The 23,258-nt window shown below is 42.8% G+C and overlaps 2 protein-coding genes across 4 annotated transcripts in view; both read right to left on the bottom strand.

Moving 5' to 3' along the window:
- The window catches only part of LOC308189778 (nuclear pore complex protein Nup153-like), a 29,159-nt gene extending 18,037 nt beyond the window's left edge, over positions 1–11,122 (bottom strand). For 2 of the 3 annotated variants that reach the window (XM_080580244.1, XM_080580246.1), the window contains exons 1-8: positions 10,578–11,122; positions 7,902–8,115; positions 5,629–5,877; positions 4,286–4,425; positions 4,078–4,203; positions 1,781–1,891; positions 1,605–1,643; positions 1,451–1,504 (exon numbers count right to left, since the gene is read on the bottom strand). In XM_080580244.1, coding sequence (XP_080436370.1) covers positions 1,451–1,504; positions 1,605–1,643; positions 1,781–1,891; positions 4,078–4,203; positions 4,286–4,425; positions 5,629–5,877; positions 7,902–8,115; positions 10,578–10,796 — 1,152 coding nt within the window. In that variant the 5' untranslated portion in view covers positions 10,797–11,122. The remainder of the gene's footprint in view (positions 1–1,450; positions 1,505–1,604; positions 1,644–1,780; positions 1,892–4,077; positions 4,204–4,285; positions 4,426–5,628; positions 5,878–7,901; positions 8,116–10,577) is intronic. The other variant, XM_080580245.1, reaches the window with a different exon arrangement.
- A 4,965-nt stretch (positions 11,123–16,087) lies between these two features.
- On the bottom strand, positions 16,088–23,251 carry LOC308189786 (tRNA selenocysteine 1-associated protein 1-like). Its single transcript, XM_080580258.1, has 5 exons — positions 22,781–23,251; positions 22,113–22,266; positions 17,873–18,068; positions 17,301–17,346; positions 16,088–16,482 (listed from the first exon to the last, which is right to left on the bottom strand). The coding sequence occupies exons 1-5, from the start codon at positions 23,001–23,003 to the stop codon at positions 16,346–16,348; spliced, it is 756 nt and encodes a 251-aa protein (XP_080436384.1). The 5' UTR covers positions 23,004–23,251; the 3' UTR covers positions 16,088–16,345.
- Between the last annotated feature and the right edge of the window lie 7 nt (positions 23,252–23,258).

Raw genomic sequence — 23,258 nt, 5'->3', positions numbered from 1 at the left:
CACAGTATCTCCCAGCTCTTAGTAATAGGATTCACACTATCTCTAAAGTATACAAAAATGCATCTTTCTAAAAAATATTACATTCAGTTTGAAACCTTGAATAAGACATGTTTTATGTAAGTTCACAAATCTACTTTGAGTGAACGATGGTTCATTGCTGGTTTTAAAGGTAAAAAAGAAAAATATTAATTCCCCCAGTTAGGCATTTAATACACCAAGAGCTATTCTGCCTGGTACAGTTCCTTGAAATAAGAAAAATACCACATCACTGCTACCCACTGCAGAAGTTTAGCCCGAGTGCACAAGTGTTCCGTCAACCGCATGTTCACTTTAGCAGGAAAACACACGATCGTCTCCTCAGCAAATAATTGCTTCTCATCGCGGGCTACCCTTCTCCCGCCACCATTATGAATTCTAGTATTATGAATAGACAATCTATCTCCTTTCACCCACTGACAGCTGCGTGCAACATTCATTTAGTGGTTGACAATTTCAGGCTCTCTGTTGCAAATCTGGCAGATCTTTCTTAATGCCTTATCACAGGTGTATTGCTATAATATAACTGAGAATTCACACCAGATTTGGTTTTAGTTATTTGGATAATATTTATGATATACTTCACTTCTCCATGCCCTTGTAATTTGGCAGATGGTGAAAAGATGGTCCAGGAAATCTGAGATGTTTGTAAACTCTGAAGTGATTGTAAACTTAATTATACATCCATCCAATCAAGGAATTAGCACAGAAACTTCTTGAGACACTGTCCCTTTGCTCATTAGAACAGAAGATGAAAAGTTTGCACATCTTGTTATTTCCTTCAGGCACCTGATCCTCAAGTGGTCATTTAAGGGTTTTGCAATTTAATAAGCCCAAGGATACCCCTAACTAAAGTCATCAAAAAAAGATGACTAGTTTTCATTTTTTAAATAAAATGAAAGGAAATCATGCTTTACCACAGCATTATCACCAGTTCTGTGCTACCTCCAAATAGGAATTTAGGAGCGTAAGATTTATAGCGTCGGAAATTAACAGTTTTCCTTGTCTTTACTTTGAATGGTGATAAAAAGCAGAAAAATTAGTTTTCTGTGCCCGAATGAACACGGAAGTCTGTACAAAGTCTATATGACCATTCAATCAGTATTTTTCTATTTGTGATCATTTCTTCAAGAGAAAACTTGCCTCAACAGGAATTTTAATATGCAGCTTCACCCCAAGTTGGGGGACAAGATAAAACGACTTGGTGTGTTCTAGAGCTGTTGCTCTCAACTTACAAAGATAACATAATTCTTAACCTGAGTAATCTTCACAGCCCATCATCTACTGTGGAGACATGCCAATATTAACTTGATTTGATGTCTATGTTGTCACTGAGGTTTGAGAAAATTTTTCTAATAGTGATAAAGCATTGAAAAAGTTATCTACCTCAGCTTAAGACATTATTGGTTCTTACCTTTCTTCGTTTGGACTGGAAGTCAGTAATATCCGGTTTATCTATGTCCGGAGGCTAAGGGAAAAAACAAAGCATAAATATTAGAGGGCAATTTTTTTTTCCTGAGAGAGAGGGTTCCCTGCAACAAAAATGTGGGGGTTCATGGTCAACTTACACAACACAGCGGCAAAACAGATGTCATTCTTTTAGCATCCTGTTGAAAAAATAGCGCAATAAATTAAACCGGCCACAACGTAAGGAAGAATAGTTTTATCTTTATCCTTTGATGGCACATTTACTAAGTTTTATAAACACATGAAGCAAAAACAGATTAAAAGAAGTGCTATTTACCAACAAAGCGGTTGACAGCTTCTCCACTGCCTCCAAGATGCACCACGCTGAGGTACTCAAGGTAGCGTGGGACCGCACAGTTTCTTGTCTAGCTTTCGCTCTCTTTTGTGCCTGAAAAATTAGCGTTTTAAGTGTTACAATGGTCAATTCTCAGCTAAGGAGGCATGTATTTTATGTCCCAAGGCTACACTGATGATACAATCAATATATTCTGATGACAGAGAAACATGCAGTCACTGGGAGTTCAAGCCATAAAGAAGAGAATACATTCGGAGTTTAATGAAGTTTACCTTGGGCCTCAGTGCATCTTGCACGTGCTTGTTGCACGAGCAATAAAAGAACTCCGTACTTGTAAAAGGTCAAGACGGATGATGCTAGGACTGCTAAGGCCTCCGAAGCAGTAATCAGGGAAACAGAACTCAAGAAAAGGCTTGTGGTACAGAAAGCATTTTCAGTAACAACACAGACCTCAGAGTTTCACGATGGTCTAAGTGTACCATCTTAAAATCAGTGTATACAATCATAACCAGGAACTAGTTTTACTTCTCTCTTGCTTCCTCCCTTCCCCCAAGATTAAAGTTGGCTGCAAATCTTTGTCTTAAAAGATAAAGATCTGATTTAAACTGTAACAGATCTAAACATTACACTGAAAAAGTAAACTGTTTATTTGCACCACCCAACTTCAAATATCAGTCAAAAACTTCCTTTGGTGTGACTTTTTTTCTTCCCAGGTTAAACCCCTCATATAACCACCCTGTGCTTATCACACGATGTGAAGACAGGAAGCAGACCACGCAGCATGTAAAAACACAAGTGAGACTCACAGAACCACAGAATGGTTAAGGTTGGAAGTGAACTCTAGAGATCGCCTGGTCTACCCCCCCGCTCAAGCAGGGCCACCCCGAGCAGGTTGCCCAGGACCATGTCAAGTCAGCTCTTGAAGACCTCCAAAGAGGGAGACTCCACAGCCTCTCCGGGCAACCCGTGCCAGGGCTCCATCACCCGCACAGTGCAAAAGCATTTCCTGATGCTCAGACAGAGCCTCACGTTTCAGTTTGTGCCTGTTGCCTCTTGACCTGGCACTGGGCACCGCTGAAAACACAATGGCTCTCTATGCTCTTTGCACCATCCATTCAGGTATTTATATACACCAGTAAGATCCCCCCTGAACCTCCTCTCCTCCATGTTAAACGGGCCCAGCAGTCCCTGCCTCTCCTCAGAGGAGAGGTGCTCCCAGTCCCTTGATCATCTTGGTGGCCCTTCGCTGGACTCTCTAGTACCTTGCTGTCATTCACAGCAAGCAGCAAGAAGCTTGCAAGCTACTCTCTCCTTTAAAAGCCTAGTATTTTGGTTCCTCTTTTTACCATAATGCAGTAATATTGTAAAAAACAAAAATAGCCGACCAAAGAGGGTTCCCAGCTTTGCACCACAAGGTTTCAAGGTTTCCCGTAAGTGAGGTACTTGTACTGCCCTTTTTCCGTTGCACAAATGGACTGTCAGAACAGAGCCAGCAAACCCGCGTTTTCATTTTCTTAAAATTCCTTTTGATTTATCGATAAAAGTCACTTTCATTTAAATACATTCCTACCAAACCTGATTTGACTTTCCTTTTCGATTCAGCTCTAGCTAATCAGAGTTGTCAGCAGTTTTTATTTGCTATTTCCAAGAACTCTTGGGGGCAAATAACTCTCTTCAAGAACTATATGAATCGTTCAAAACAGAAAGCATGTTACTGCTTATCTTGAGACTGCATTTAGTCCTGCATGCCTCTGTGTACCAGAAGAACAAAGGATCAGCAAAGTTGATTTTAGATATTTTCAAAGACTGCAGGTTTATACAACATATCCATAGCATGAATGTAGGCATGCTTGGAAAAGAAGATCCACAGATAAATATTAGCCAGGTTTGACTACTGTAGCTTTTGCTACCATAAACACAAGTTTTCAAAGTTATGCTGTCATTGGTTTTTTTGCATCAAGTTATTTTAACGTAATGTAGTCAGAGGCAGACAATGGCACTTAAATGGAATTTTTTGAAAGACCTAACAACAGAGGGAACCCCAACTACCAACAACTAGCCCAAACTGCCATTCTTGTTCTTTCTGACAAGTATTACCTGTGGTAAAAACTGTTATTAAAGAATTTAAACAGAAATCAATCTCAGACGTCTATTTTTGTAGACCAAGAGGGCAGAAGAGCAACTGTTACCACATATTCAGCTCCCTGCTCAAAGCTCCTTTGGCAGTGCTGCTTTTTTTATTTCCATCACTATTTCCCACTACACTACTTTTCTCATACCCGATAAGGTTCCGTCTTTGGCTGCCTTGATCTTACAGCTGCACCACCGGCATAGGCCGTCTTGCCGGGGTAAAATGGAGAAAACCCAAGCTGGTTTTGCTTAAAAACAGACGTGCTTCCACGTACCTACGGAAACACAGTATGAAAAGTGGATAGAAAAACAGGTACACATTCAAACTGATTAAAAGAAATACTGTGCAGTACTTACAGGACACAGTCCTCCAAAAACAAATAAACTGAATGCAGGTTTCTTAGAGCTAGCTGCAGAATGCTGCGAGAGGGAATGAGTTCTTTCAGCTTCTGTGGGCCAGAGCAGTGACGATGAAGTATTTTTTAAAACTGCAACATCTGCCAAAATGACGTATGCTGGATGTAAATGCCTCTCGTACGTACAGAACTTTAACAATAAAGATCACACTAATTCAAGTTCTTCAATACAGAAAAATAAGCATGACTTCAGCTTCTTTAAATAGATCAACTTCACGTACAGACTGAAAACCAAGTATCACCTACAAACTTGAAAACTGTTCACAGAGCTGCAAGTAGTTTTCAGCAATCTTACCAAGTTAATACTGTGCTTCCAATGCAGATATTTTTTTCCTTCAGGCTAAGATAAAAGAGGACCGCATAAACATCAGTGCATTTGTACGGACAAAGCTTTTTTCTGTGTTGGTAAAAGGCTGGAGGCCAGCACAGATCATAATCGCACAGGTTTTAAACCTGGAAGATTCCCCAAAGGCTGCTCTAAGAGTTAACGATCTTCTGCCCATGTATGTTTTACGAAGACACACCAGAAAGTTCTAGTGCACTCAGGTTATATTGCTAAAGCCCAGCAACTCTACTCTCAGCTGTACAAAAGATCTCTGGAAAACCTGCTGAGCACACGTCAGTCCCTGTCTATATGGGGGACTAGAAAAAGCTGCAAACCTGCTGTTCGCCCTTTCAGCGAGAAGACCTAGGTACCAACCTACATCGACACGATGCTTATTTTTTATTTTAAAATGGTGTGCTTTCCTCAATGAATTTGGCAAAAGACATGAAAGTATTGACAGCTGAAGCCTTCTACCAAGAAAGGTCAAAAAACAGCCTATAGCTTATGTCAGAGTAGTTTCTTTATCTTCTCTTGCTGAAACACAGGAAAACATCTCGTGTTCCTATTTGTCACCTGCACTTATTCACATTTAACCAGCTGTCTGTTAGATATTCTGAGTCACTCTTCCTTCTAGATAATCAGCCTATTTGTCAAGCTACGGCAAGTCAGCCTGATTTCCTACCGTCCCAGTTCAAAATTTACATATAACCTAGCTGAATGTGTATATTTCAGCATTGACTCTTTCTAACATCAGGGTATCATAAACGTATTCCAAAGCACACTTCTATTAAAAAGGTGATAGGATTATATACTTCTAAAACACTAAAAATTCAATTTAATTCTCGCATCCAAAGTTGACATTCACCTATTTTATTTACTAAGGTGATGTGGAATATTAAAGAACGCAAGGTACTTCACATTAAAAAAAAAGTCAATTAAACAGAGAACACAAAAATCACCTTCAGCAGATGCTCTAGAGGAGGAATCACTGGTTGTTGGGATGTTATCATCGTCTTTTTCAGAGGTAGAATCTTCTATTTCTTTTATGAAGGACAGCCTAGGACTGCCAATGCCAAATATAGAAGATGTCGAGGGCTGACAAGGTGGGACAGGAGAATCCAGCACGGTGTAATTCAGACGGCTCCGATGAAGAGAGGGCCTTGTTAACACAACTGGGAAGTTCAGTGCTGATCTACTTGTGGATGGTTCTAGACAAGAACAGGGAGATAATTAGCTTTGCTATAGACAAGCTCACAGAAGCCAAAACCTGTTTCCTATCGACAGCCATGCTATTGCCAAGTTCTAAGGCAAAAAGAGAGAAGCCAAATTTAACTTCTTCCTCACCCAGATAGGGTTGCATCTAACTGTCTGGCTACAACAACAACACTGCTTGCGATACACAGTATTAATGTTGCATCCAGAAGTAGTTAACTATGAGGTTTTACAACACCACATTCTGACCTCGTGCTCAAATGCTCTAACGCTGACTTGGCCGTTCACTAAATCAAACATATATACTCCTTCTCCCATGTACAGCTTGCAATAAGCTTTACAAAATTTGAGATTACACGGTAAGTTACAGATAACACTGCAGCTTCCATAATATTGGAACAAAGGTTATATTAATCTGAATACACAACATGAAAATGAACGTTTGCAGTACTTTTTTCCCAAGTTCTTCCATATCAGTTCACGTTAGAGGCAAAACATCATCTCCTACCCATTAACTATTGGGATTTTGACCCAAGGGACAAGGATGTTGACCCAAGTAACCAGATGAGCATTTTTCCCTCTTGAAGCAAAGGGTCTGCAAACAATGCCAGTGGCCTGGAATAGGTGGCCTTGAAGTCTATCTTGCTAAATGAATGGAACTATTCATGGGTATTTTGCCTGATGAAAGCCTACTGTCTCTCCCAGGAATCTGGGCAATTCAAATGACTTTGAGCCACTATCCTCTTGATACTTGAACTGAAGCTTAAACTAGTTAGTTCAATCTTCATAACCACTGCGGTACCACTAATTAGCTCTCCAAACCATGAGCAGATTTTTAGGACAGCACCGTTTGAGATACAGAAAGTTCTTCAGGCGGAAGGCCACCCAATATAGGCTCCAGCACAATGATACCTCAGAACTGAAGAAACACATTGGTTTCAAAATGTAGTAATAATTAAAAAAAAATATCTTATTCTTAAGCATAGTAAGTAACACCCACGGACAGCAACATAAGCTGCAAAAGGTTCCAGGGTGTCCACCTGCTCCTGATCTCCTGGAGTCAGCAAGCTTGCAGTGCAGCTGTTCTTACTGAAAGCTCCTTTCACACAGTTACATAGGAAAGCCAACATGTGTTCCTCAGTCAGGAAGACCTTCTCTATTCTTTTCTCCAAACTCATTCCCAAGCTACAGCTACACAGAAAGCCATCAATCTCCTTGTTTACAATTAGATGAGATTGGAGGCAAAGATATTTCCTCATTGTTTTTTGATTCTGCCAACAACAGAAGCAACTGACTTTCCACATTATCTATGGTTACCTACGCACGCTCAGACAAAACTTCTTTACTTATTTAAAGCTGACTTCCCCAAAACAGCTAATTTAAGAGAAACTCAAATAAGAATAGATGCAAAAATACCTTTTCAAAGACACCCCTTTCCCCCCGCGTAGACCTTAAAGTTATTGAATATTTTAAGGATAATAATCTCATAAACCACGTCCGTGCACAAGTTCCCCAGTTCACCATCAAGTTAACAAGGAACTTTACTAAATTGATCAAAGCCCAAAACAAAAAAAAACAAAACAAAACAAACAAAGTCGGGACACGAGACGGAATTTTCCTCTGCCATTCTAGCATCTAGTCTTTTGTTTCGAAGACTGCAAAACAAATTAATTTTTTTAATTGCCTTAGGCAATTAGACAGATTTTCATTCCATATCTTTTAAAAGATGGAAAATGCAACCCAGCACACTTGCAAATGACTTATTTTCAGCATTTAGCACCTGGCTAATAGAGTACCTAAAGTTAACTGATGCCTTCCAAGAGCATAAGATGTATGCTTCGTAACTGTGTATACAGTTTAAAGCTAAGACGGTTTCACAAACAGTTGTTTTGACTTTTTTGTTTGTTTTTTTTCATTCTGTCAAAACCCTCATTCCAATTTCCTTTTGAAATTCAGATTCAAAACTAGAAATCTGTGAATAAATACAGATGGCCAGAATTCCAAATGATTTTTCACATACCTCGTCTACTAATTCTTGCTGGTTCGGGCGTGAATCTCTCATCGATTATGGTATCTTCATCTGCATAATCGTGGTGATAGTTTACCGGAGTCTCCTCCTGGTTTGCAGATTCATTTCTGTCTACACACTCCTCCTCACGTTTATTGAAATACTTCTGCAGCCAGGCCGGTACAATATTTTTCACAGTTTCTGTCATTCTGCTAATTATTCCCTGCTTGAAAGAAAAAACAGTTGTTTAATTACAGAAACACAGTCAACAGCATATGCTGGGATACCACCTTCCACGGACCTTGAAGACAGATATTATACAGCAAATATTCAGAAGACGACGACGAGGTTGATCCCTGGCATAGGATCGCTACACTTCTGGTAAACCTAAAATTCACCTAAGATTGATTTACAGCTACCTATCACTTTCTGCACTTCCAAGTGACCTTGGCAAGGTTCAAAGTTTTGAAACCTCTGCCAAAATTCACCAGCAGGTCGTCAATCTGCAAGGCTATCAGGAAACTCTACGCCTGAATAGCTCCTGACCTACAGACTTGTTCCAGGACTCTTCCTCTTCGCACCCTCACGTGAAAACCAACTAAACCAGAAGTTCAGCAATTATCTACTGCGACAGTCAGGACCATACTACCCATCAGTGAATCTAAATATTTTCAATTTTAGTAATGCTGAATTGCAGTGACTATACGCACAAAAAACAGTTCTGCTCTCAACAGTCAGGCTAACCCAGAAGATGTCCTGGAAGAAACACAGCTATAGCTATAGCACCAGCACCTCCTCTTGCAAGAGCCTTCTAAAGCTGTTGCCGTATTTTGTAGAAGACTGACTCTGCGGCATACATCGGGTACGATCGGAGAATTCCCACCTGACCGAAATCCCCAGGAACTACGCTTAAATAAAAGATAAATTAATATAAATGAATATAATTAATAATGAAAATTAATAATAAAAATTAATATCCAGAAAGCTGACAATCATGAGCTAGGCATCCTGCTAATCATCCCTCCTGCAGGCAGGGGGAAAAAAAAAAAGTAAATTAGATCCAGGACTAGTTCCCAGGAACTTTGAAGCTGCTAACTATACTGTCTACAGTGCCCAGGCACCTTCAGAGCTTAATGGTAAGAGACAGAGGGTTTGGTGGGCTGTAATTATGATCACAAGCACACAAAACACATCTATTTAAGTATTTCTAAGAATCGACTTATCGACTAAAGTTGTAGGGGGAAGGATGAGAAAAACAGCGGGGTAGGGATCAGAACCAGAGGTATAACCTCACAAAATCGCATCGGTCGCTTTCGTGCCTCCCCAACTGCATCACTGAGAGACAATTAACATTAAGCCACAGAACCTTCTGCAGAGTGGACATGATATTGAAAATAAACTGGAATTAATTGACAAATGCTCTAAGCAAGCTATCTGCTCAAAGCTCGTCCTTTTACGTTATGAACATTTGCACGATTCGTCTGGTTACAAAGCTAACTGCTATAATAAATGCACACATGTAACACCGATCAGTTTGTCTATTTATCAATCATTAAAATTCTTCCCCGATAAGTTACTGTTAATTTGATCTGCGCTGGATGTGCAGCAGCCATTCTCTGTGCAGAATCCCCCAGATATCCCCACGCACGTGTTTGCTCTGGCACACTCTTTAAATAAACCTACTGGAAAACACGCAGAGATAACAGACAATGGAAAAGTTAGAAAACCATCTCCACTGATTATTTTTAATCCACGTGTAAGGTTTATCAGTTAGCTACACAGTGTCGGCACACGCAAGCTATGGCACTTTCAACATTAATGCACTGTTCAAGCCAGAGGTTTCAACGGTTGCTCTGTAAGCGTGGGGAATGTTTGCATTGCCCTTCCAGGCCAGCTTTAGATGGACAAGATTGATTGTCAATATATGGTATAAGGGACTTGGCATTTCTGCAAATGATAAAAACCTAATTGAGCAGCTATCCATGCGTAGCGCTCCCTTGGTTTTGCATATGATAATCAATCCCCTCAGCTACGTTGCTCATTTGATAGCGGAGAGGTTTTGGCTGAACAAACATGTGCAGAGGGCATCTCCAGAGCATCTCTCTGGGCGTCCTGACATTTCTTAGCAAAGAGCTGCTGGGAGGGATCTCGGCGCGTCCCCCCTCCAGCACGGGGATTTTCACAGCCCGAATTGACGGACCGCTTTCACCGTCAACCTGCTGTACCCTACAGCACAAACGAGAAGCAAAGCCTGGCAGGTAACGTTCAGAGAATTGATGATGGGCTGAGGAGGGGTGCAGGGAGCGGGGAAAGCCCTGGGGGTGGCACTGGGGGTCCTGAGGGCAGCGGGCTGGGGGTGAAGGGGAGGGGGAGGAGGGGGGTAATGGGCTGGGTAGAGGGGTAAGGGGGTAAGTAAGGGGCTGAGGGGATAACTGAGGGGGTTAGGAAGGGGCTGAGGGGGTAACTAAGGGGGTAACTAAACGGTTGAGGGGGTAACTAAGGGGGTAACTAAGCCGTTGAGGGGGTAACTAAGGGGGTAACTAAGCGGTCGAGGGGGTAACTAAGGGGGTAAGGAGGTGGGTAGGGGGTAACTAAGGGGATAAAGGGGCGGGTAAGGTAAGGGGGTAAGTAAGGGGGTAACTGGTGGGCTGAGGGGGAAGGGCCCGCTGTGGGGGGGCCGCTCCTCACCCGCTTGCTCCTGGCACAGGGGGGCTTCGCGGCGCCCAAACGGTGGCGCCGCCTCTTCACCTTGCCGCCGGCCGCTCCTCCTCCTCCTCCTCCTCCTGCTCCTCCTCCTCCTGATCGGGCTCCTGGGCTGCCGCCCGGCGCCCCGCCGCCACCGGCCCTGCCACCGCCGGCCATGCCGCTGCCGGTCGCGCCGCTACCGGTCGCGCCGCCCGAGGCCATACCGCCCCCCCCCCCGCGTTCGGTGCCGTCACGGGGCCCCCCCGCCCCCCGCCGCCACGCGCCGCGGGGCCTGCCCTGCCCCTCGTGGGAATAAAAATGTTGTTTTTGCAGAGTTACGTTGTTTAAAGGTAAGGAATGGGGTATTGAGGTGTGCTTGCAGCGATAAGAACGCTTAGCAGGCGACCTTGTAAAACGCAGACAACCAGACTCCGTAGAACAATTCGGGGAAAATCACGGTGTTGAGTCAAGTCAGGTAAGTGAAGAAACATCACCGCTTCAACCAGTAGAAAAGTCAAATCTGAAATTTAACAGGCCGGCAACTGAAGGCCATGGGAAGCATCAGACAGATTGTGAGCCTGGATCACCCCCTCAGTGGGGAAACAGGGGAGGGTTCCGTCATCAAAAAGTATATAAACTGGGTTTTGGAACCAGCAGGGGCGCTCCTGCTCGTGGGACGCCCGCCACTGCGATCGCGAATAAATTCCTGCTTCGCTGAGCTCCTCGCCTGAGCCCAAGTTCTTGGCTACGGAGTGTTTCTCACAATTTGGGGGCTCGTCCGGGAGCCAGTCGCCTACTGGGGAGCCCCACCGCCGCAGCAGCAGGAAGGCATGCCCCGCTGATTTCAGCGGTCCTGTGCATCGACGGCGGCGGTTCTGCGGAGAGCTGACAGAGGGCCCGAGACTGATGAAAGAGGCAGGATCCGTGAAGGAGTGGGGAAGGGAAGAAGGCAGGCACTCCGGCTTTGAGAATTGATCCGGTAACTCTGTGCACAGACCAAGGTAAGAAATAGGAAGTATTGCCTTGGGGGTCGGGTGAGACTCTGTGTGCCGTGTGATTGAGACGTACTTTTGTGCGGAGCGAGTGTGGAGTCCTGATCCGCGGTTCCGCAGCTCCGCGAGGGGCGCGGCCGGAGACGGACGAAGCGTGAGCTAAGGGAGAGAAAGGAAGAGTCTCGGGAAATGCGGTGTATGGTAAGCCCTTGCACGGGGAAGTGCTTGGCAATACACCAGGGAAATTTGGTGTGCGGTAGTCCTCGCACGGACGGGACGCCCGCCACTGCGATCGCGAATAAATTCCTGCTTCGCTGAGCTCCTCGCCTGAGCCCAAGTTCTTGGCTACGGAGTGTTTCTCACACCCTCCCCCTCCCTCCCTCGCGCGCCCCCTCCCCTCACGGGAACGCGCGCCCCCCCCCTCCCGCTGCCGCTCCCGTTCCTCGCCCCGCCCCGGTCCCGTCCCGGTCCCGCCGCCCTCCCGCTCCCGCCCTCAGGACCCGGCCGCCATAACGAACCCCGGCCCGGCCACCGTAAGCACGGGGCTAGGAGTCACCTCCAGAGCCTCCCCGCGCCGTGGCGCCGACCGCCGGTGTGCCGCAGCACCGCGCCGGGCGTGGGACGGCGCCCCGAGCCCACAGTGCTCGTCAGAAAAGCCCCGCACCGACAACCGATACCCCCGCACCGACAACCAACAGCCCCCACGCCGACAACCAACGCACAAGCAGAGTTTTAGGCCGGATTCGTGGCCCCGTTGGTCCGGGAAGCGGTCGTCACGCTAAATTCTACCTTACGGCAGGGGAACGATGGGCATCGTGACAGATCGCCGCCCCAGAAAATAAACACAGAAATAAATAATAAAAACGATAACGGGACGTGAATCGTGCCCTTAATAACAGACATTGGGCAGTGAAATCACCGACTTCTGCAACAATCCGTGCTCAGGGAACTGACTAAAACCCCTCCTGCATTGGCCATGTAATAGCTAGGCAAACATCACATAATGCTTCCCTCCCTCACGTACACCAAAGCTATTAAGGCAACCATAGTAGTGTGATAACGTGATTTTTCTCCTCCAGATCAGCGTCAAAGGCAGCTACGCTAGGTTTGCTCATAAGTTCAAACGCTGCTTTATTTATTTATTTAAATGCCATTTTTCTTATTTAGAAGGATTTCCATAGGGTGACAGGCCTTTAATGACACTCACGACTCAGAAACATTTGCCGATGCAGTCAAACGGTGTCTATTAACGCGAGGCACTGAAGTTAATTGGTATTAAAAATGAGCCAAAACGAAAGGCAAGTATCTGCGTGTCCAGCAGAATGACAGCGATCATCACCATTTGATCAACCTTCCCTGTGAGTTCTATCTGCAAGTTACTTTGAGGTAGCGCTAGAAAGAAGCGGTTGGTCCAGAGCATCCCTGCAAAAAGAAACATCCACGGCTTAAGTACCGTTTACTCTTTTGGTATCCTTTTAAGTACTTTTAACCGTTTCGGACTCCTGCCTTTTCCCGGCTCACTGATGACAGCATTAGTAGCCCCTCAAGCTACTGTCCTACAGCCTTTCCCATCAGTGAAGAGATAGGAAAAACCCCACTACTTCTTGGAAGAGAAAACCAGCAGGTTTTTGAATAAAAGCACTCTATTGCAGCTAGGTACAACGAAAAGAGTTTATGAAATCATTACGGGACATTCCTGTAGAAAACTTCCTCAAGCTTGGAAGAAAAAAAAACATTTCAGCTAAGTAAAACAGAAAATAACTGGAAGAAGTGAAGTATGGCGGTGTTGGAAAAGTTGCTTCAAAGACTTGTTTAATTAAAAAGAAGGAAAAAAGCAAGTCCCTACTGCAATCCCATCTTTGTCAAACTGATGGCGGGCACCAGTACGATGTGTTCAGCTAACACAGGCTGGAAGTTGTAACTGCAGCTGTGCAGTTTACCCAGTAAAAAGACTCCGCAAAGCATTCTAGCAGTTCCGATGCAATCACTGCTTCCTGAATTTGTGACTCACGGTTAACACGGCAGTACAGGAAGAAGTCTGGCATTCACTGTGCTCTTACGGTAAAGAATCTGCACTGCGCACACCATCCCAAGCCAGGTATGCGCTCCTAACAGGAAAGGACGATAGGCTGATAAGTCTCAGCAGAGGGAAAAAGACATCAGAGAACTACTTTATAACAGCAGCACGCGGGCTGCAACCGACGTTCTCTTCCTCTCATCATTTTCATTTCTGTGGACTCCAAGAGAATACACTCCCAACATTTTTCAGCTCTGGAGAACAAACAGCCCAACCAATCTCATTCACTGAACTACAAAACTGGTATTTTCGCTATCTAGTCCGGAAAAGGAGGCGCACGTCTATAACGTACAGTGTAGAGACCTTGTTAATAGGCAAAGTCTGCATAAAATAGGTGGCCACAGCCTGATTTTCTGACGTTCAGGGCCTTGGGTCACACACCACCACAGTATCAGACTTAATGAAGTCACCAATCTATGTGGGCCCCTCATTTCACAGGTCACATGTTATGGACCAACCTCTCAAAGGCCAAAAAACAGCACTGATACTGCCGGGCCAACACATATCTGTAGCATCCCATTTCTGGGTGACAACACAATGAATGTTTCCACAAAGTACTCGATGCAACCTAACTACTGTGTTTGGTGAGGCAAAGCAAGCCGTGTCAAAGCAGCGTAGCACCCAGGCACATTCCTGGAAGATGTTTTGCTGCTCACGTTGAAGAAAATAGATAAAAAAATCCTGTGCAGTTTGCGCTTCTGAGCTCAAGTACCACAGCTATGCACTACAATTGAAGTGGCATCAAAGCTTGTAAGGTTTTGAAGCTTCAGCACTGCCATCCAAATTCAAGGAGGCTGCATCTATTATCTTGAATTTGCCCCAGCTCAGTCCCCTGAAACAATTCCATAGACACGTACAAGCAACCCTTTTCCCACCCAGATTCTTTGCTTCATCTATTCCACCTCTACCTTGTGTCATATTCTTATTAATCTGCCCCTCAAAAGACTCCCTGGCTCACACAAAGAAGCAACCCAACAAATCCCTGTTCCCAGCCACGTTGCTTTCATGCTTTGGGAAGAGTTAACTGCAACAGCTCTAACTGTGATGCCACCTCACCCCCTCCACCTATGTGAGGTTCTTTGCCTTCTGTCTCCTCCTACGTGTACACCTGCACTAGAACCAGGAAGAATGTGCTTCCTACAATACTCCAAGAGCCTCTTCTGTTTCAGGATGTCATCATTTCAATTCAGGACTGAAAGTATTCCTAGCAAAAACCCAACAGCTAATAGCTAACAGAAGCAGTTGCTGGTGATCAGCTACAAGTAACCTGGAAGTACTGAGGAGTCACAAAAGAGAATTTGCATTACATTTAAGAACAGCATGCAGCTTAGGACCACTGCTTTCACTGACTACACTAAGCCATAAAAAAGAATTGGATTCTTACCTGCCATCACAGCAATTATGGTTTATGTTGCCCCCAAAACACACACGGCAGTACCAGAACTGTGTCAACTAGCTTTAACAGCTTCCCCAGCTATTAAGTACAGTAATTTCTGCTTCCTTTTTTTTCTTGGAGGAATATTCTTTTGTTTCCAGCCTCACTTACTTATTATACACACTGTTAATTAGCAACTATTTCTCCATACTCATAGGGTTATGGAGTCCCTATGACTGGAAAAGACTCTGTACCCTTCAAGATAAGAACAGCATAAAGGCAGCAACTCGCAAGACTGCTCTAGCTTAAAGCAAAGCTTTCCTCATTGCTCTCATCTCCTTTGACTTGAGTACTGTCATCCTTCTACCAGAGCTTTAAAAACTTCATTACCACGAATGAAGGAAGACCAGAGCAATCAGAGAGGGTAGCAGAGGGTATAACTTAAGGAGCTGTTACTAGGATTTTTTTATTGTTCCTGGTGGACTATTTTTCTCCTTGCCAGCAAGGAGGGAAAACCAGCAAGTTGTTTTCTCCAAGATTTTTTTTTTTTAGGTTTAAGAACATGGATTATGTTGTAGCAATTTCTTCGCTGTAAAGCGTCAGCTGAGAAGTCTAACAGTAAGAAGGGCAAGGGAAAACTGAATGCTGATGCAGAGAGTGCCAGCAGACATCATCCTCATTCCACGGGATGTTTGTAGCTATGGCAGTTGAAGTCTACACTTCCATATGCTTAACATACCCTATTTATAAGCCAATTTTAGCTGACCTAGCATATATCAGTAGTACAGTTAGAGCCAGCAGCCTGCAGGAAAAAGTGGGCACAGGTGTTTCCATAGCAAGGCCTGTGAGTGTCTCCCATACATACTTCCAGTCTAAGCAAGCACATGAAAGGCTTGGCTTGTCGCTTACCTAAGGAACCAGGAAAACAAGGGAAAGCTAGATTTTGCTTGTGTCCTAATGCCCATATAAAAATAAAGACAGATGAAATACCCTTACTACCTTGTTAAATTCCGTAAGCCGGAAGAGAACGTGCTGCACACAGGTACAAGTAAAATCCCTTGCTGGCAGGTTTGCAGAAACAAATTTTTTATTTACACAGGCAAGTCTTATCTTTAGACCCCATTTACCTCTTTACATTTCTCGAATATTTACATGACTTCATGATGCTCCAAGAAGAGAGTGATGAACAAAAAGATTACAGAAACTGTCAAAAACATAGCAAAAAAAACCCAACCTATCATTGTGCTTTAAAACTTATGAGCTAGAATAATGTAGAAGAAATGTAGTTTTAGCACTTTGGTCCTAACGGTCATGCTCTAGAAGACACTTAAATAGCAGAGGGGATTTCAGAAGTGACCGTATCCAGAGGTTGCCAGTGACAATTCATGAGTGAATCGTAGAGTTCTTCGCTTGTCTCCGTGAATTGTCTGTTCATTTCATCAACATCCAAGTAGAGCTGTGGATCTAAAAATAAAAGCCTGGTAAGTCCAAGTATCAAATCTGAGGCATGCGCACAAAAAAACTTCACGTGAAATGGCTAATAAAATGTATTTTAAGCTAAGTGTAATAAGCTATTAGATCTACTAATTTTAGTGAGGTATTTAGTCCTCTAAAATTTTGAGCCTCACAGCTCCAACTTTTGGGAATTTGTATATTAGAAGGCTGGGACTAGAACCGTCTTTCAAGATAAAGACAAAGACAATGTTTAAGATAGTAAAGATAACGTTTAAGGATAATCAGCCATGAAACCCTCCCAAGAGTCATTTAATTCACTTCTCCGGCAATACACGTTACATAGGATAGTTTCTAAACACTAACACAAAACGCCTCCACGTGAGGAACTTTGCAAACCTTCCAGGACACAAATATGTTTTGTACCGTATTTGTAAGTGCAAGCTGAATCCTCCTTTTGGAATCTGCAACATAAGCTTTTACCTCAGGGTGGAGAACAAAGCTTTTGCATATTACTGAGTTTCTAATATAAAATCTGTTTAGCGGAACCAATACAAAGAACAAAATTCTGTCTTAGACCATTTTCAAATGGGAATGAAGGCACAGGTACAAGAAACCTGCTGCGAAGCATTGACAGTGTCCCGTTTTACTTGATGCGGTCAGTGTATGCTGTATCAGCTTTAAAACCCCAGCTGATTGCAGATCAACCCCACAGAGGTTTGACCTCAGCTGAATTTTCAAGATGTTCTTCATCCAGTAGAGGTTGGCTTGTATTGTTAAAAGGCACAAGGATGGCTAAACTCAAGTGACAATGATAGAACCCTTATTACCGTCAGTAATTAGGTCATCACCGATTGCATTCATAACTGAAGATTCCTGAAAGACAGAAAAGGCTAAGTTTAATCATAACTCATTTCAGAAAGCATCACAGATTCAAAGTGCTGCAGTCTCAATCCATTCCTTCTTCCTACAACTACAAGGATAGATGGCATTTTATCTACTTATTTTTAGAAGAAAGCCAATATTACAGTACAGGTTGGAAGGGACCTCCGGAGGTCACAACTAATAAATTGACCACGATAAGACCACTTACAACAACTGTTTAATTTGCTTTAAGCAAAGCAAATCAGAAGAACAGGAACAGAAGAAGCGTACGCAATTATGCTGTCAAAACCATTCTTTGGTATGCGTGAACAAATAATGGTGTATAAATCACTAATTCTATGGATTTACTATTTAAGCACTTAAATACAAACACCTCTGAATGGAATCTGCTCTTTTAACTTCACACTAAGCAGAAAGCATGTTTTCAACTTCGGATTCTTTTTGCTGATTCACACAAATCTGTACAACATACTATCTGTGAAATATTTTCTTTACAGCAAGCGTGCACTATCTTTACCTCAAAAACAGCTGGAGCCATTAAAGAATCTCCTAAAGAGCAGTCTCCAACAGCTTGCATGCTGTCACAGGGAGCATAGGAGCTGTAGTTGTAGTCAGCGTAAGCATCGTAACTCCTCTGCGAGTGGTAGTTCTGGTAACCTTGGCAATAATCATTATAGTTGTATGACTGGTACCGCTGCAATTCTGCTTTCAGTCTGAAACATGAGAAGTTGCATACAGTCAGAGAACAAGAGACTGTAAACCCAGTTCTGAACTTAAACAATTTGTCAGCTTACATACTTCAAAGCTTAAAAGGAAGCTTTCCTAAACAGTCACCTAAGTGACAGCTTAAGTCACAGCTCAAAACCTCATCTCTATAGAAGCAAGCATCCTCACCTTTGCCAATACCAGAAGGAATTGTTCTCATGGATTAACTCCAGAGCCTTGACATGGTTACCTGTACACATCAAGTATTTTTAGCGTTGGCATAAGCAAGCTGCTGCTAAGTCTCTGTGCTTTGCTAAAGATTGATTTAAGACCAGAGACATTTATCAAGCACAGCTGCTTTAAAGATGCAGTCTTAACCCTTCTATCTTTTGTTTGGTTAATTACTAGATCTTATTTCCAGAAAGAAGTGAATGGAGTCAGATTATCCATTTCAAAGAAGCATCTGACACCGCCTGTCAGTTTGCCATGTCTACCTCCACCTGCTCAGTTTTTTTGTTTGTTTAAAGTCCATTAAACATTCAACAGCTGCCAACTATACCGCTCAGGTGAAGTCAGTCTTGCTTAACAACACAATCGCGATTCTCCAGTATGACGCCTTATTATTAGTGGGAGAATTACAAAATACACTGGTTCTTAAGAAGAAAGGGCCAGCTGATTAGCTTTCACTACTTTCCCTTTCAAGATTTTCTCAGGGGCAGCTTCAGACTAATGACAAGAACCAAGACAAGTGCTATCTGTACTAAAACTGAGGTACACTGCATAAAGAACATTCAGATAACCCAGCTGCATATTCAAAAAAATCTGCTGTTTAGACTTGTCTTCACTGATTCTGTACAGGCAGACCTCCTGTGTTTGCAGTGCCCAGTGTCTCTCACTTGAATTGGGGATGCAGAGAAGTGAGTTCTATGCTTTTGGGGAAGAATACAAGCTGAAGGCATTCTGAAATAGCTTCCAAACTAAGCAAACATGAGGGACAAACTAATCCAATGGCTGGGTATTGCAATGCTAAGAGAGCACGGTACTCAGCCATTCAGAAACGTATTACTGATGTGTATTTTAATACCTACATTTGTTTCAATACTGCAAAGCTACACAAATTCTAATAAAGAGGTAATCCATTGTCTTGTTACTGTAGTAAACAAACAGAAGATACATCATCTTACGTCTTCTGCTTCCAACTGCACTCTTCCTACATACAGTTGCGTAGGGAAGGAAAATCTGAAAATACTGTTGACGTTCTTCTGGATAGCCGAAGCAAGAAAACATGTTTGTGGCTTATTCTTGTTTTCAAAATAAAACAATATTAATTTAATCAAAAAATTTTGGCAAAGAAGTTTGGACAGTGCTCTCTTGGAGAAGAGCATTTCCATTCTAAAGCAGAAGGAGGCAACATTTGCAGAATTATGCTAGGTAAACAGAAACAGAAGTGTCATTTTTTACTATTTAACAGAACACACAAGCTAACCTCATGAACATACTGAAATTGTTTATATGAAGTCCTGTTTTGTCAGTATCCTGGATCAAAGTTCATCAAATTTGGTATCAATTCTTTAACCGTTCAGAGACCTGAATTGCCTTAAATAAGTGATAGAACTGAGCCGGTAGAGTAAGAAACCCTCTCAGGAAGTGCTAAGCTTTAAACTCCCCATTGCCCTAAGCTCATGAAAAGCAAAGAATAGCATTCTAAACCTGTTCTAGTAATAACGCCTTTGGCTTTCTCCCTGCGTTCCCATTTTTTCCCCCCACTTCTTTCCTGTCAACCCACTGTAAAACTAGTTATGTGCTTCTCTCAAACTAGAGGGAAAGCTCTAAGAACAAGAACTCCCTAGCATATAAAACCACTTGTTGTCCCTTCTACCTTATGCAGGCCCAAACCTGAAAATATTTACCAATGCATTCAGCTTTGCTACTGTTGAGAAACAAGGCTGGTTACAATGGCAGCTAAGCCCAAGTTGCGCTGTCTGGCTAGACTTAACAGTTGGATTCCCCCAGCCGTCCTGAAGCAGGTTGATGAATCCAGGGAGTCAAAACATAGGACTTCTGCATTTCTGGTTTTGTAGACTGCATCCTGTGTACAGCCACTACAGCAAGGGCCACAGACTTTCCAAAGGCAGAGCTACAAGAATCTGATTATTTAGAATAACTGTATCAATGCACAACTCCTTGGTTACCTTTTAGAAATTCCTATGCTCAGCCGGATTCCTTTTCCCCCCAGACCTGGTGCGTTCTGGCAGTCTTGCAGTGCCTTCATCTGATCACCTTGCTCACCAAATCTGACATAGGCATACCCTCTACTATTTTCAAAAGGGAGAAAACCAATTCTAGTATGCATAACAGTTACAAAGCTAACGAATTCAATTTCTGTCTTCTACAAAAAACAGAAGATAGCAGCTACTATAGCTTCTATTACTTAAGCAACCTCTCTGGCATGTGCACGTGCACAGAAAAGGCTTTCACCAAATTAAAAAACTTGGGCCAGAAGCAAAAAGCTTATTCCTTGGTAGCATTAAGATGCAACTCACTGAGAGCCAGCAAAACAATACATTTTAAGTGCTCTCTGCGTAAGTAATCAGATTCCATATTTCTGCATATACAGCAGTTAATCAGTTAGCACTAACCCACTCCTTTTGGAGCCACAAACTTTATTGGTCACAAACACCAAGAGCTGGCTGTAATTATCTGAACCAGTATTAACCGGTACCTCTGAACTCTTCAAACAAAAATATCTTTCAGGTGCTCTTAGAAGAACAACATCAATTGCCTGCAACAATTTGATGGCTTTGCTAAACGGAGCACTGAAAAGCACAGTGGTACAGTTTCTTTTGTAGCCTGTTCAGAAATTATAGCCCTGTGCCTACAGCTTCAAATCAGGCCAAGCTTACCAGCCCAACTCTTACAGCTTAAGTTCACTGCACTCGAATGCCTTCAAGACGTGCTTTTAGGAGCCATGGAGAAGAACCCTCTGGTAAGACCACCATTATAAAGTACTGAGTGTTGTTTTACACTTAAAATAGAACTATCTGTTACAGTCATTCATCAGCTTTTCCTAGGCTGCTGCTCTCTCACTACTGAATGTGATCCTGCTCTCAGTTTCCCACTAACTTTTTCCCCCAGCGTTTATGGCCTCTTTTCATCTATGACACTTTTAAGGGACTACACCGTGTTGAAAAATGCTGGTTAACATTTCCTTTTACACAAGGTGCCTCATCAAATTTTCCTGACTAAACCAAACCCCAGAACCTTAACTAGAAGAGGAAGCACACAAACACACACGCCTCCCTGGCCACCATATCTCCCCAAAACATATCTGTTCAGTAACAGACCAACTGTAAGAATACTGCGATTAAAATCAGTATAGCTCTATACACTGCTTTTGTTCGGGATTACTAGCTAATGTCCTTCCCCTTACCCCTTCTGGAATTAATACTGAATTCTGTACTCTAAAACGTGGTTCTTAAGTCATACAAATGACATTTAACAATCAGAATTTTTCCACACAGCGATCCTCAATAAAAACTTCAATCCTCTACTGCAGTCTTTCAACAAATTAAAGGAATAAAAAACTGGCTAATAACTGTTCAGTGATTTTTGGACCTTTGTAGCACTAGAGTAACAGCAGTACACTCTGCAGCATAGTTGCAAGTACGTGGGAGTAAGATACTCTCTCTCATCTCTTTTTTTCTCTGAAAAGTGTGAGGCCTCTATTTCACCCTACTAAAGATTTTACCACCAACTGTACTGCTAGCATTGAGACACTGCAACTTCTGTGCTTGTATGAGATGCAGGACAGGTTCCTTAAGGTGTCGCAATTTTTTGTCTAAACCTAGTGTTGAGATCAAAAAAGGGATTGCTACTAATTGCGTACGTATCAATAACCAGGACAGAAGACATGCTGCATATAGGAATTAAACTTTTTCTAAAGCTCTAGTACATGAACATATCAAATCCCGCAGATTTTTTCTAGTATGGTTTCAGAGGTCTTACTTGATGGACATAAGCGCACAAGTGAAGACAAAAGATACACTGTTTACCTGAAGTACTGGTTTGCAAGTACTGCTTCTCTTCTGTCCTTCCCAAAATAAACGGTGAGGCAGCTGCAGACTCTGCACCTGAACACTCTGAGTGAACACCGAATGTAAATGATGGCAAGGCAGCATTTTGTGGACGCAGCCGCAGCACCAAAACCTGCAGAAATAAGTGAATGTCAAGTCCGTAACCCACGGTGTATCTGCAGTACGTGAAGGTTTGAACTACATTCTAGTCCTGATCTTTCCAGTCAAAACTGTTTAAAAAACAACCCACCAAACAGTAAAAGAAACAAGAAAACCCCATGCTTCCTCTCTACATAAAACTTTTCACAATTGTGTTTTCTGCCCACCACCTGGCTTTAAAAAGTATACGAACTTCTTTGAAAGATCATGTTTTTAGTCTGAACTCCAAATGAACAACGTGTAGGGCATGTAAAGAACAAGCACGTCATTAATGAAAGCTTTTCTCTAAAAAGGATAAACTTATTCTTGGGGAAAAGTGTGGAAACAGATGTTATCTAGGCAATATTCCTACAGGAAAAACGAATAATTTTGCCACACCTCAAAGGAAAAAATAATTGTGCTTAACAGGTAAGAAAATAAAAAAAATCAGAGCAAACCAAAAAATAAATCACAGAATATGCATCCTCGTTTTAATCATGAAGTATTACCTTTGAGCTCTGCTTTGGTGCTTGGCTTTGCACTTTCACAGGCTACACACTTCGTGGCCTCTGCTTTGTTTTGAACCAAGCAGGTCTCCCAATCCCAGCTTCCTTCGGGCTTCTTGAATTTGTCTAAATCCAGAAATTCTCCAGAAGGAGCAGAAAATGCAGATGCACTGCTACTGGTCACAGGTGTTGGACCCTCTGTGAGACAAACAAGACAGTTAACCATCCTGTTTGAACATGAACTATAAAATGAACATTAACTTTTAAATTTGATTTGTCAAATCCCACAGAAATGTTCAAAACTACTCCGCAACTCCCCCCCCCGCCCCTGAAAAAAATTAAAGCCACCAAAAACCCACAAAGAAACAAAGAAACAAACAAAAAAACCAGAGTGGAACTCAAAGCTTCCAAACAACACACAACTCTGTTCAGCACACAAGCTTCTGCTGCTGTTGACGACAGTGTAACCTCCATAAAGAGG

Source organism: Anser brachyrhynchus, assembly GCF_964034855.1.
Source record: "Anser brachyrhynchus genome assembly, chromosome: 2".
NCBI lineage: Eukaryota > Metazoa > Chordata > Aves > Anseriformes > Anatidae > Anser > Anser brachyrhynchus.
The sequence above is the reverse complement of the archived record's forward strand: the minus strand, read 5'-3'. Positions and strand labels throughout refer to the sequence as shown.